Source organism: Stegodyphus dumicola, chromosome 7 (genome assembly GCF_044657685.1).
Source record: "Stegodyphus dumicola isolate Sdum_Otavi_A_Nest chromosome 7, ASM4465768v1".
In the NCBI taxonomy this organism is placed as follows: Eukaryota; Metazoa; Arthropoda; class Arachnida; order Araneae; family Eresidae; genus Stegodyphus; species Stegodyphus dumicola.
In genome coordinates this window covers 20,311,590-20,325,929 of record NC_140774.1, presented here as the reverse complement: position 1 = coordinate 20,325,929, position 14,340 = coordinate 20,311,590, and the positions used below count along the sequence as shown (strand labels likewise).

At 34.7% G+C, this 14,340-nt stretch overlaps 1 protein-coding gene across 4 annotated transcripts in view; it reads left to right on the top strand.

The window, feature by feature from the left end:
- LOC118197980 (WD repeat-containing protein 62-like) overlaps positions 1 to 14,340 on the top strand; it is a 186,438-nt gene that overhangs the window by 114,797 nt on the left and 57,301 nt on the right. For all 4 annotated transcript variants that reach the window (XM_085819945.1, XM_085819943.1, XM_085819944.1 and 1 more), the window contains 5 exons: positions 1,498 to 1,564; positions 3,910 to 4,024; positions 9,235 to 9,326; positions 12,144 to 12,343; positions 13,131 to 13,322. In XM_085819945.1, coding sequence (XP_085676071.1) covers positions 1,498 to 1,564; positions 3,910 to 4,024; positions 9,235 to 9,326; positions 12,144 to 12,343; positions 13,131 to 13,322 — 666 coding nt within the window. The remainder of the gene's footprint in view (positions 1 to 1,497; positions 1,565 to 3,909; positions 4,025 to 9,234; positions 9,327 to 12,143; positions 12,344 to 13,130; positions 13,323 to 14,340) is intronic.

The following is a 14,340-nucleotide window of genomic DNA, read 5'->3' as shown; positions in this document are numbered from 1 at the left end:
AAGTACTCACAGTCTAACATGTGACATTCTGAGTAATGGACTCTACCGTAATTATTTAGTTATCATTAAACGCTAAAACTCAGTTACTGAAATTTCTCATTTTAAATATTTTTCAAATCGTACCAAATTTATAATAAAAACGTCTTAAAAAAATCATTAACCCAAAGGGGCAATTTGCTAGGAAAGGCTACTAATTTCGTTTTCACTATAAACGGGCGTTTAGCTTTCCAAATTGTTGCCACCAAATATTAGAGCTGCATTATATTTAAAGAAATTAAATAATGAAGAATCTGCATGAACGTATGTGTGTTTCTCGCACTGTAAAAAAACAACGGTATCTATAGATATCAAATTTTAGACAACGTAGTCTTCCACCCGAACATAGGCACCTGGAACCCCGAATTTTGAATTTCGAGTTTGTTTTATTATCTCTTTCATATTTTGTAAGCCTTTTACGAATTTTTGATGAATAAACTCAACGATTTCAAAGCAAGCAGTGGGAACACTATACGGAATAAAATAAAATATTCTTTATCTTCAGCGCCCAAGACCGTCTATCGGAAATTCTAAAGATATGCTGTTTTTAAATATTTTGTGATTTTTCGGTTAAATCGAATTTTATGTGCCATAAGCACCAAAAACGTGATATTTAATAAATAAAATAAACACACAAAACGTTAAAAAAAAGTCTCTTCGGGCGTAATTTAAAATCTGAAAGCTTTCAGGTTTTTTTTCTATAGTTACAGATACATATTGTTAATAACGAAAGAAGATATGAAAGTACTTTTAACGTGTTAAGTAAAGCTGCGTTCAGACGGTGGTATAAATGTCATAGACGCTTAGTCATAAGGCATAAAATGCGGGAGTTCCGTTCACACCTCCGAGGTAGGGTACAAGCTGTAGCCAATTAGAAAGGCTGAATTTGCGTTATGCTTTGTATGTGTCTACAGCTTTTCCGCTCTGTTTTCCCTTTCTTGTTTCTCTCGTTCGCTCTGATTGATCGATTCTGATATCGGCATAAAGTTGGAAACTTTGAACTTTATGCCAAAGCCTCTAAACCAGTTTTCATGACGTATCAAGGTTTGGTTACCTTGCAACGAAGCTCGGCTTAAACCAGAGCCGCAGTTGTCCGCCGATTTGTGACATAGTGTTAAATGATAATACATTAAATACATTAAGAATTAGTACACATATACTCGTATTAACATTCATAAATTCATCAAGCAGAGTGAATTAATACGTAACGCAACTTACGCGAAAAGAATACCGTTTTGATATCTGTAGGGACACTTAATGGAGCTTTTATTGTAATTTTATTAATTACATGGTTAAAATATTTGAACTTTTGTATTTATTTTGCAATATAATTTGTTTAGATTTTCTAATAAAAGTGTTTCAAATTAAATCCGTGTTTTTGATAATTGTGTACTCATTTTGTGGTGATAGAGGTGTATTTTCCGTTTTTGTAATTCTTTTTTAATTTCATTCTCATTTTAGGAATTATTAAAGATTTTATATACAGACCCAAATCTGGTCTTCATATGTGATATCGACCTTCTGCCAGGTAAAATGCATTTCCTTCTTTTCTTCCTTTCATTTTTATTTTTTAAATAACTAATTCATGTCTTTTGTAAGAAATATAACAAAAAGAACACACCGAAAGCCTAAACGTATTCAAAAATAAACAAAATAAAGTAGGCGTAAATGAATAAACTTGCATATTTATTGTTTCGAAGGTTAATTAGAACCTTCTTTGACAGCTGGAAATGGCGAAAACAAGGGAACATGCCTACGTATGAACAACAAAGAAAAATTCTTGAATATTCTAGCTACAGCTAACGCCGTTTAACGTGAGTGGTCACTTATGACAACGGCGGTTTTGATAACATTAACCGAATAATAAACATAACCGAATGATAATATTAAACGAAGTGAAAAAAATGTCCTTTAAAAAAGCGTTGGAATTTAACCAGTTTAATATAAATATAACTATAAAAATATATAAATAAGCATTCTCAGAGCGAGCATTTTAAATACGAAAATTCAAAATTTTGTTCATAATATCTTTAATTCAAAAGTGCACTTAAGTACGATTCATAAAATTTCTGGTAATTATTTGACTGGTGCTATTATTCTAATCTTAATACTCAGTTTCTGATTGCCCTCAAATTCGATAGAGTTATTAAAAATCTACACCAAAACTGAGATTTTTTTTTTCTGTCTAATTTTAAATGATTGACTAAAATCGAAACCAGCTGTTTGGTGACTTAATCCCTGACTTAGCGACATTCTGTATATCTTGGCAAGTTTTCTAATCAATTTTGAACTGACTTTACTTTGTGGTTTTTGACTTCACTACGGTACTGAAGGGCGCGGTTTCGAATCCTGGAGAAGGCATGGATGTCATTTGTACCGTCCTCTCATAGGAGACGACGGCGGCTCACCTATTAGGTGGCTCCGTAATAAAGTGACCACCGCTTCTGGCCTTAGTAGTGGCCAATGTCTATGGGATTGCAATAAGCAATGCATTTTCAGTGTTTTCTTATACAAACCAGCGGAACTTCTGCAATTCCACAACAATATCTGAATTATTACATTAATCGTAATCAGATTAAGCAATGTCTACTGTAAATGGTAGAAAGCGAAGCTATTGGCGCCATCCATTGACCGAAAAGTGAAAGAAACGTAATTTGGGGGGGGGGATCTTGAAAAGCTGATGGTGAAAGAAGGGGGAATTTAATTCCCAACGAAGATTTTTTTTTAAAATAATTTTGGCTGCAGTGAAAGGGAAGATATGAGCCTTTGCCCAGCAGTGATGACAAATAGAGGATATATGAGTTTCTTCATACCGAACATAACTATAATGTTCTTTTTTACAAAAATTGGAAGTCAGACGTATTTTAATCAATAGTTGAAGATTAAATTGTGTTGGTAAGGAATTTTGTGAATACCATAAAAGTTCAGCTGTGCAGTGGGTCCTTATTCAAAAGTCCGTTTATTCAAAAGAGAGTAGATTCATCCTCTGTCATCCACCATCAATCCCTTCTTCCACACTCACCCTCTTTTCGAAAAGGTACATTCTGAGACAGCGAACACCTACTTTCATCAATTAAATACGGTAGGTAATTTCACTCGATTTAGTTTTCGATTTCTAATACATTAAAACCTCGGATCACGAATGCCTCACTTCACGAACAAATTATCAGAGCAGAAAACGTCTCGGATCACGAACGATGGATCAAGCTACGATCAGTGAAGTCGGCAGCATGTGACTTTCAATACCGGACTCTCATTAACAATGTCTGGTAAAAAAATATAATATGCTCTTCAACTGCACAATAAATTATAGTTTATAATAAAACATAAATAAAGTGGGCAAACATCGAATCATGTCGGTTTAAATTTGGATAAAATCAGTTTTGACACATGGTTAATTGTGTCTAATAAAATACAAACAAAAATTTCGTATTTCAGCCTCTTTTTGATACCACCGATTATATATTTAGTTTACAAACCATCAAATGGATGTGATAACTTTACTTCATGATACCCACTGCTACTTAAACATGGAATTGGCGGAAGGGAATATGCTGGCCATATCAGATTTTTTAGCTCTTCATTCGCTGTTCATTCTAACCTTGTTAATCGGTCTCGATCCCACTGATCGTTCAATTCTTGCCTCTCTTTTCTCCATCCTTGTCAGCCGCTCTTGATTCATCTCTCGTTCCGGATCTTTTTAATCAAGGTTATTAGTCATAAAAAGAATCGATTATTTGAGTGAGTAAACCGTTCTGATGCGATTCCATAAAAGAACGATTTTGTCCATCTCTGTTTTGAAATAATAGACCACAATCTCATAATCGCGTGTTGCTATAAAATGTTTAACTTTATGTCTTTTTTTCTTAACAGCGGGTACGAATGAAAAACTCGTCAATTCATATGATGGCAGGAATGGCGTTCGGTGCCTCAAAGTCCGGCCAGATGGAAAGCATTTAGCAACCGGTGATCGTTCCGGCAATGTCCGGTAAGTGGATTGTTTGTTATGCGTTAAAATTATAATCACTTCGTAAAGGTGTTCTATTCTAAAGCGAACCCTTGCAGGTCGATCGCAGTTCGAAAAGACTGTGTAAAGTTATTATTTATTTCTAGCCAGTTAATATGACTTGGATTTGTACTGTAACTTCTCCTTTCCGCATTCCTCACCAGAATGCGAATAAGATAGCCAACATTTAAAGCGAGGTTTTGGGATTTTAAGACAGAACCTGCTCGTGGGCTTCGCGTGCACGCTACGTTGAGTTCCTGTCAGCTGTGATAGTTGTAATTAATAGTTGTAATTATTCTTCTTTGCGTTATAATCGAGTTTTACTTAAATTAAGTAATGTTTGACTACTCTTATATGTTATAACTTGAAATTGATTCTTCGTTTAGTTACATCACCACCAGCTGTGGCTCAAGAGAGTGCACTTATGTTCTAAATTCTGGTTAGATAAAAAGGTTATTTAAAACTTTTCATGGCTTGTATGTCACTTCCAGACATAACAATAATTCGGTTCACGTCGAATGGGTTATTACTTCCAGGTCAAGCAAAACTCCACAAATCGAATACTTAAAGTGTCCTGGAAAAAAGATGCCGCACCTTTATAAAAATCAATTTCTAACCTTCAAAAAACGGTTGAGTCCCATTTCAAGCTTTTTTAAAAATTCGTCCAATTTCAGGGTCAGGGTTAAATTCGAAAATTTGTTCGGAAGTCAAGCAACTGTGAAATGTGTATGTAATGACGCTGCAATGGAGCTTTGGCCCTGCGTTTTCAGAATATTATTACATAATTTTAATTGTTATTTAATAATGTAATTGGAAATAATGCCAATATAATTAATTATTTTGGGAATAATATTTAGCATAATTGGGATTAATATTATATAATATATTGTGTTATAGCTAATACAGTAAATACGACAGTAATCTCTACTTAATTACAGTTTTATACGATACAGAAATAGAACTGAGCTTGTAGAGTCAGTAAGATTTTTTGGAAGCACGAAAGATGAAAAATTCTCCTGGAATCGAACCGCGGATCTCTGGAATACGCGCCCAGCATGCAGACGCAGCACCACGAAGGCACGCTAAGACGGGAAAAATACCTTATATACTCCGCCTTTTAAAGAGCGACTGGGGATTTAGGGGACCGAATCGCCAAACCCTGGGTGTGGAGAATCATCACTCACCACCCTTTTAGTTCGGGCGCCACTGTATAGGCATTAGGATATTTTGGAAGCATGAAAGATGGAAAATGAGCAACGCCTTCGCCGGAAATCCAACCGCGAACCTCTGGAATACGCGCCCAGCATGTAGACCACTACACCACGAAGGCACGCTAAGAAGGTGGGAGAAATACCTTATAAGCTGAATTAAGGTTGGCGTGGAGTGCCGCAAGTGACGTCACTGATCGTTCATAATTCAGAACTTTACGAACTGTACAATTAGTTTAGCTATGTCGAAAGTTTGTTCTTGTGCCTGAATTTTTTTTAAAAATATATTATGCTTTTAATGTTTTTTTATTTTATTATTTTTAATTTATTACTTATTTATTTATTAATTTTTTACGAATTATTTGTTTTCATGAGCTTTATAAAGGCCCTGCATCAGGCAGATGTAAACCTTGAAGTATTGTTACAAAATGCCCAGCTGCGATGAGACAGCTTCCCCGCAGAGCGGATTTAGAGTTGCCAGAAAATGGCAAAGAAAGGCACGGTTGCCAGATTTGGCGCGAAGATTGGCGATATGTCATAGGCGGAGGGAGAACATTCTAGAAGTTACAGATTTTCCCCAAAATGTACTCGAAGGTAGGTCAAAATCTATATAAACCCTGTCTGTACGCGGAGTAGCAGTTTACCGTGAAGAGTTTCTTGAGTGTATAGAGTTCAGTAGTAATGCTTTGAGTTCGGAGATTAGATGGAGAGCGATCAACCAATTCGGAAGCTGTAATTCAGTGCTTTGCTGTGAAGCTGTCTTCACCATCATACCCTGATAGCCTGAAGGCTGTGTTGCTGATTGTTTCAACGTGTTTATCGTAGTTTTTCGTGGGCTGTAAACGTGTCTTTGGAACTATCCTGCGTAATTCTGGCTAATAAATTGTGTTTTTGATTATTCATCAAGTATTGACATCAATCACTCCCAAATCCACGAATCCGTAGAACGCAACAGTATGAAATTCAGCATTTTAGAATGCCGAAAACTGGCCGATGAAACGATTAAACATTTCATACATTGCCTAGGCGTTTTATAGAATGCAAATAGCAAACTGGTAAACTATGAAATACATCTGCGATTTTTTTCGAATAACATAAACTAATTCCCAGAAGTTAATAAATGATGCAAAAAAAGCCAAAATAACTACCAAGAAGGAATCATGGGATTAATGGTTGCTGAATCGCTATGGCGTGATGTTTGAGGAAAATAAAAGTTAATCCATTTTTCCTGTTAAAAAAGGCGTCAGTACTATGTAATATTATGGACCACTGAGTTATTTCCCGTACTTTCATGAAACTCATTTGGCTATTGGATACGGTGGACGAGACAGAATATTGAAAGAACTTTCAACCAAATACAAAAACGTTACACTTTATGATATTGAACTGCACTTCCACCTACGTGAGCCCTGCCAGGAAAACCGAAACGTTATTAAAAAGTGCACTGTTGTGAAACCTATGATTTTTTATAAATTTAATGCCCATTGTGAGGCAGATCTTATTGATTTCCAGTCTTAGTTGGCTAGAGAATACAAATTTATTAAGGTATTCCAAGATAATTTCACTAATTGTTTTTACATATTTTGAATAAAAGGATTTAATGGCAGTCTTTCATTATTTTTTCAAACTGACATTTGTATTTTTGAGGAATGAACGTCTTTTGAATGATAGCCTTATCATAACCTTTCTTTCTTATATTTCCTTTAAATATATTTGTCATCCCATAGAATTCTATAGAATGCTGAGGTATTATATACAATGCCTAGGTAAAGTATGCATTAATTCTCACATTTCATACTTTGCCTAAAAACGGAAGGCATTCCATAAAATGCCAACATTTCAACCATTGCCGGTAACATGAAATGGATTTGTTTTCGACCATTTGCCAAACAGAATTACTATGTGTTGTTCAAATAAAGTATGCATCCACCTTCTCCGGCTGAAATAAATATTTTATGTCAACCTTAAAAAGCTTTCTTTTTTAGGTTTTTCTCCTTTCTCAAACAATTTATTTCAGAATTATTTAAAATAAGTGGATTTTATTTTAGAATTCCTGCTTGGAAAGCAAATAATGACAGCATTTTCTTGCTGACAAACATGCGATGGTCAAGAAGTAGAACTCATTTAGTGTACGTCAGTGAAATCAACTAGGTACTGACTCAATACAATTTAAGCTTTAATATATTTTTTAAATCATTATTTAGTAAAGAAAAAGAATTCTTCTATATCAAAGAAAGGCTAAAATTTAACGATTTTTTATATTGCCGCCGCAAACACCCTCCGAAAGAAAGAAAAATGTCTAAAATGGAATGGTTTTTGTTGCCACCTCTCGAAAGCCTGAAGTGGGAAAAGCTGAAATGGGACATCGCACACACACACACACACAAACCTTTAGTAAGGGTGCGTGCATGCTTATGCAAGTCTGATTTTCCTGTGCGTTACTGATTAGTTAACTGACGAATAGCTGATGAAATAAATGTAAAGCACATTTATGCAAATTAACTTGCACAAAGGTGCTGGCAATTTTGTGTCAGCTCAGCTGTTTTCATAGAAGTCCGTGCGCCTTTATGCAAAGTCCCGTTTTTCATAAAGGTGAGGAAGACTTATTTCATCCCTTCTTAATTAATTAAACAGAAAAATTGGAGTGCAGATTGCTCATTAACCTAATAACAGAAAGGTAAATGAGTCTTTTCTTATCAGAATCTAGCGAAGAACATTTTCCAATGATGGGATAAAGACATTTATTGATTGTCTCGTACGTTATTCACGTGGTGAGTCCATGTGAGGTGATCGTTAAATAATATTCCAAGGTTTTTTGCTAGAGAGACGACAGGAACAGGTTCATTGAAAAACATAAGTCCTTTTTTGAGCGGAACGCTCCTTTTTTTGTTTTGGAGAAGTTGTGATTTGGACGCGTTGATTTAAACTTTCCACAGTGCACACCATTTTTCAATGTGGAAAATGAAGTTTTAAAATTTGCCGAGAGTATGATTCACATTTGCAGATTTCACCGCTAAAGAAAACGCTTCTTACAACTGACAGCATGTATAGCAGTTGTGAGAAACGTTCGCATTGGTATTACGAAGTTTGGAAATTTTATTTTATAATAAACAGGAAAAATTTAAAAGGACTGCCTACCATGTTTCTGTTTCGATTTTCCCAACAATAATGGAAATAAAACCTCGAAATATTTCTTTCTTAACGAGGAGCTCTTCGTTATGAATGTCGCCATGATCAAAATGTAGTTGATATTCATAATTTGTATTCAAATGTTTCGACGGAATAAAAAACAAGTATGACATCAGCATGTATGCAGATGCAAAGTATGACATTTCAGCATGTGCTGAAATCGCTTGGAGATTTCTTTGAGTTCTTTATCTAAAGTAAAATTTCTTTTACCTCTCAATTTCGTTCCGTATGGTAATTTAGAACTGAATTATTCCTCTCCTGCCTCGACGATCCATCTAACTTCTATAAAGTAATTTTTCGCGCAAAAAATGCCGCCCAAAAATGTGTTCCCCCCGGACGGACTGCCTTCCTCCTCCAGCTACCGCATGTATAAAGGTTTTTGCCCTTTTCTTGTTAGATACTGATCTTCATAAAGGTATTATTCAATTATGGCCTAGCACACGAGAGCTATCTGCCTAAAGGGAGGGATGCCTTCGTGGAGGACTTTCTAAAGGAAACTGGCTCGTATACACATTACATATGGGGAAAACCACGAAAACGCCCATGCAGCCAGCCCGTTCGCGCGATTCGAACCTCGAACCGAACTACCAGATTTTCATAAAGGTGTTGCACCTTTATGCCAAAGCCACTATATGAAGGTTTCTGTGTTGGAACAGCAGCCGATCTCTTATAAGGGTGCCGGCACATTTGAGAGAAGTTGTAAATATAGCACACAGCTACCACAGTTATGAAAGCGTGTCTTGAAATTAACGTATTTCTTAATGTGGCAAAGATTAAAACCTTTGTTCTTTGCAGGGTGTATGATCTTCAGTACTTAGAACTTCTTTGTAAAATAGAAGCTCACGACGCTGAAGTTCTGTGCTTGGAATACTCGGATTCCGAATCAGGTAAAGTGTTCATTTTTTTAAATTCTATTTCATTTTCTATTTTTTCTATTTACTTTATTTTTCAGCATAAAAGATGTTGTAGATCATGTATAATATGATAATCAAGTATGTTAAGCAGGAAGAACATGCAAAGTTTTTGCTCCCGGGGCAGAACCTCTCATGCAATCCCTCGTACTGTAATTCTTTTCAGTGTAAAAGTAGGTGTCCATTAATGTGATCCCTTTTGTCCACCACTCTTTTGATAACTTTAAACGGTGAGCTAACCTAGCCTTCATAAAAGCAAGGAAATAAAGTCGTTTAATACAGGTATAACTAGAAGTATTCATAGGTACTTTCACAACATTTTAGTTAGAAAAAGGCAAAAGTCCATTTATGAACAGTTTACAATGCCTTTAATGCAAAAATTAATTTCTGAACTACTAATTACGGTTTTGAAAGTTATTTGAACAATGCTGTACCTTAATCTTAATGCTCGAGGGGGGTATCCCTTGTTGAAAGAAAACACGCTAATGCGAAAGTTAATATCAGGAAAAAAAGCAATAGCAATCTTAGCTTAGCGGAGATGTTTTCAGGGATTTTTTTTTTCTTTTTCGGAAGAAGGGAGAAAGAAAAATCTGTAGAATTTTCTTCTTCTTTTTTTTTTTTTTTTTTTTTTTTGTTTGTTCTAAAAGAAGAAGAACCTGTGTCTGACCGCTCTTCTAGATAGAGCTGATAGAGTTATTCAAAATCTACGCCAGTCTAAAGTTGCTTTTTTTCGCTTAGTTTTAAATGGTTGACTAAAATCTAAACTAAACTGTTTGGCAACTTAATCCCTTACTTGGCGAAATATCTGTCCCACATGGTTATTTTTATAATCTATTTTGACTATGTTTGGTGGTCTTACGTCAGATTAAAATAAATTTATTCTGTAATATTTTGATAGTATTAACGAAATTGTCAATCCCAATAAGGGAATATTTTTCATGTCTTTGGTTTTTCAAACCGGAGAGATTTTGGCCATTTGATAACAATACCTAAATGATAACATTAACCGCTATCCCATTAACCGTTGTCTGCTGTTACTATAGCTATTATCGATTTGAACTATACAGCGTGTGTCCACAAAAGTCCTTACCTAGTCTTTTTATTCGCAAACATTGGCCATACCTATATATTTCTAATTACAGAAATATTTATATGACAGAAATATTCACTTTTCTTTATATTTTGAAAAAGGAAGTTTCATAAAATTAAAAAATATAATTTTTTATTCTCTCCCGTTTTTTTCTCTCCTTATATTAAAAAAAATTTACACTCATTGTAAAAAATGAAAAGCAGAAAGTTCGACTCCCGTCCGATAAAAATTGACGAGAAATATTATTTCAAAACTTCCGATATTTGACGTTATTTTGGACTTGCTTTGAGAAAGTCGCTTGATAAATAAATTTGCATAATTCGAGGTTGATTTCCTATCTCAAAGGACATTCAATGATATTCTTTTGCAGTTTACTAGTGTGTAAAATTGTTAAATCTTTTATTTGCTAGTATTTAAAAAATGGTAAATTATTCATAAGTCTATAATTAGGTTTCAAGTAAATAATGGTAAATATTTTATAACGCTGTAATTTGGTTTCAAGTAAATAATGGTAAATATTTTATAACGCTGTAATTTGGTTTCAAGTAAATAATTGTAAATTATTCTTCAAGTCTATAATTTGGTTACATGTAAATGATGGTAAATTATCCATAAGTCTATAATTTGATTACAGGTAAATAATGGTAAATTAAGTAAATCTATAATTTTGTTATTGGAAGAAATTTCACGCAAGTAAGTTTTCAAAGTCTAAAAGTGTGTTATTAATATTCTCACGAAGATTTATTTCTTTATCTTTAAAACCACACTCTAATAATCATACAAATGATTCATTGAACTAGAAATATTTTAAATTTATGTATGTAACATTACGAATTGAGTATGCGCCGATACTGATTAATATACTGGAGGACTTTCTAAGAGAAACTAGCTTGTATACACTTTACACATGGCGGAAACCACGAAAATATCTTTGCAGTCAGCCATTTCGCCGGGATTATAACTCCGAACCGAACTACCAGTAGTCAGCGATTTGATCGCCGACCGCCGGTGGAGCGAGTTTACGTAGTGTGTAACGTGATTACGAAAGAGTTTTCATTGTAAAGTTTCACATGAAAGGCATTACTACTTTGGCAAATAGCTGTCATATATGACGCCTCAATTAAATCAATTAAGTTCCAAAACGATCTTGATTTGGTTGATTGGATTGTGACAAAACACTTGATGGTTATCTCTAAAACGGTTTATGGTTTATTTGATTATGGCAAAGCACACTAGGGCTATCTGCCGAAGGGGAGGGATGCCTTCGTGGAGGACTTAAGGGAAACTGACTCTGTACACATTACACATGAGGAAAACCACGAAAACGCCCATGCAGCCAGCCCGTTCGCGGGATTCGAACCGACCTAACTACCAGTGTTCAGCGACTTTACCGCTCGGCCGCTGGTGGGCCCTATCTCTAAAACGAGGGAGGCTTTGTGGATGAATTTCGAAGGGAAACTGGCTCGTATACACGTTACAATGGGAAAAACGATGGAAGCGCAAATACAGCCAACCCTCTCTCCTGGATTCGAGTCTAAGTCGAACTATCAGCGTTCAACGATTTTACCGCTCGTCCGCTGGTGCGCGAAAACGATCTTGAAATATTTATTCAATAGAATTATTATGAAATTGCACGAATCTTTAAAATATTTTGGGTTTTTAAGCATCAGAATTAAAAATATATTACGTGTTATTTTTTTCAGATCCCACTCAACTCCTGTCGTCTGCGAGCAGAGACCGGCTGATCCACATATTCGACGCGCAAAAGAACTATTCTTTTGCTCAAACATTGGATGACCACACATCATCTGTGACTGCTGCCAAATTCGTGCGCTGTGGAAACGAACTGCATTTCGTGTCTTGCGGCGCTGACAAAACTGTGATATTCAGGAAAACTAAGTGGGTGAGTAATTCTGTACAAAACAATCTCCAAAATTCACATCCTCGTTTTTTAAATGAAAATAGTCGAAATCGTTGGTTATTAATTGACCCTTTTCCCCCGAAATTTTCTAAGAATGATATATGCACACAGTCTAAGTTTCTAAGTATTACATATTAGATCACACATTTTCAGAAAGATTTCGATAAAGAATTAAAGGCATGGAAATACGAATTTCTGGCAACAGCTTAGAATTCATAGAAATAATTGGCAGATGTACTATACTGCCTTGTAAATAAATGAAATTATACTGAATACTGATGAAATAAATCATAGATATTTTTCCATGGAAATTCTTTTTCTCATTAAATCCTGACGAATGAAATTATAGTGCTATAGAAATAAATGAAAAATATACTTATTTATATTACCATTGACATTTATGCCATCCCAGCTCGAAGAAATTCTGACATAGACTGCCATAGAAATAAATGACAAGCATTTGCCCATAGAAATCCTTTTCTTCTATTGAAACTCTTTTTGCTCTAGAAACTCTGACAGATCAACTTATGATACCATAGACATACGTACTTTAAACATGAGAAATTGCCATAGAAATTCTGACAGATGCACTGCCTTAGGAAGAAAATCACAAATATACTGCCACAGTTATAAAGTATACATACACTGGGTATTATTTTCAATTTTCTTTGCCTGTTATAAATAAATGTATGAGAGATATTTAAGTATATTTCTAGAACTCATTCGCATATATTGTTTAAATATAATTTCTCTGAAATTGTTTTTATAGAAACCCAGTATCAAAGTTGTACAGGGACAGACGTTAACGGAAAAGACAACTTTCTACGACATGGAGAAAGACACTTCCCAGAGCTATGTCCTCTCCGCCTGCCAAGACAGCAAGATAAGAATTTACGACGTTCTCAACGGCAAATACATTCGTTCTATGCCTGGGGCCCAAGGAGAAAGTTCCTTGATAAAGGTAACAAATTTTAACACTGCTTTTCATTAATCTTCACATATGGACGATAAAGCCTGCTGCTTTTATTGCAATACCCCCGATTTCTTTTTAATGAATCGAATAAGCGAATGCGAGAAACCTGTTACAGTTTGGACTTCATGAAAATGAGAATGAGAGAAATAAAAAGAAGAGAATCTATCCAACTTTTAAGTTGCATCGAAATTTTGAGACTTGGTGATGAGATTAAATGAAATGAAATAATAAAAAGTAAACGCATAAAACATTAATAATAATAATAATAATAATTTGAAAGTTTTCAGATTTTAACGGTCTTCCAAAAGGGTTTTTTAAGGTTTTTTACCCTCTTGCTGAGCTTACAGCCTATGAGTCTGCTACCGCTCTCACTCCTGTTGATCCCCTTTTTTTGTCTTACATTAAGAATGATTTTCTTCGCTCTTACCCACATAAAATTCAACAGCAGAATTATAAAAATTTTAAGAGCAGCTTAGCAACATATGTTTAGAATTCCCGATGAAGTGTTAAGTGCCGGTATACATTTTTCTATTTTTTCAGTCTTTTTCTCAGCTTATGATATCAAGGATTTTTTGTCTTTTTATTATTACCGTTTTGTGTGGTAACATTAAATATCATCTTCTCCGCACTTAAGCCACTTAAAATTTTCATTCATTTTCATCATTTTCATCAAATTCAGTTCATCATCAAAATAAGAAAATATTTAAAAACAGCATATCTTTAGAATTTCGATAGACAGTCTTGCGTGATGGAGATCAAAAAGTGTTATTTCTTTTCCCCTACAGTGTAGTGAGTTTATTAATCAAACATTCGTTCAAGTTTTACAAAATATCAAATACATAATAAAATGAACTTGAAATACAAAATTAGGGCTTCCAGGTGCCCATGTTCGGACTACGTTATTCAAAACTCGGTGGCTCAATGTACCGTTCTTTTTTCATAGCTCGAGAAACATGTAAATATTCATGCAGATTCTTCATGTTTTAATTTCTTTAAATGTAATACA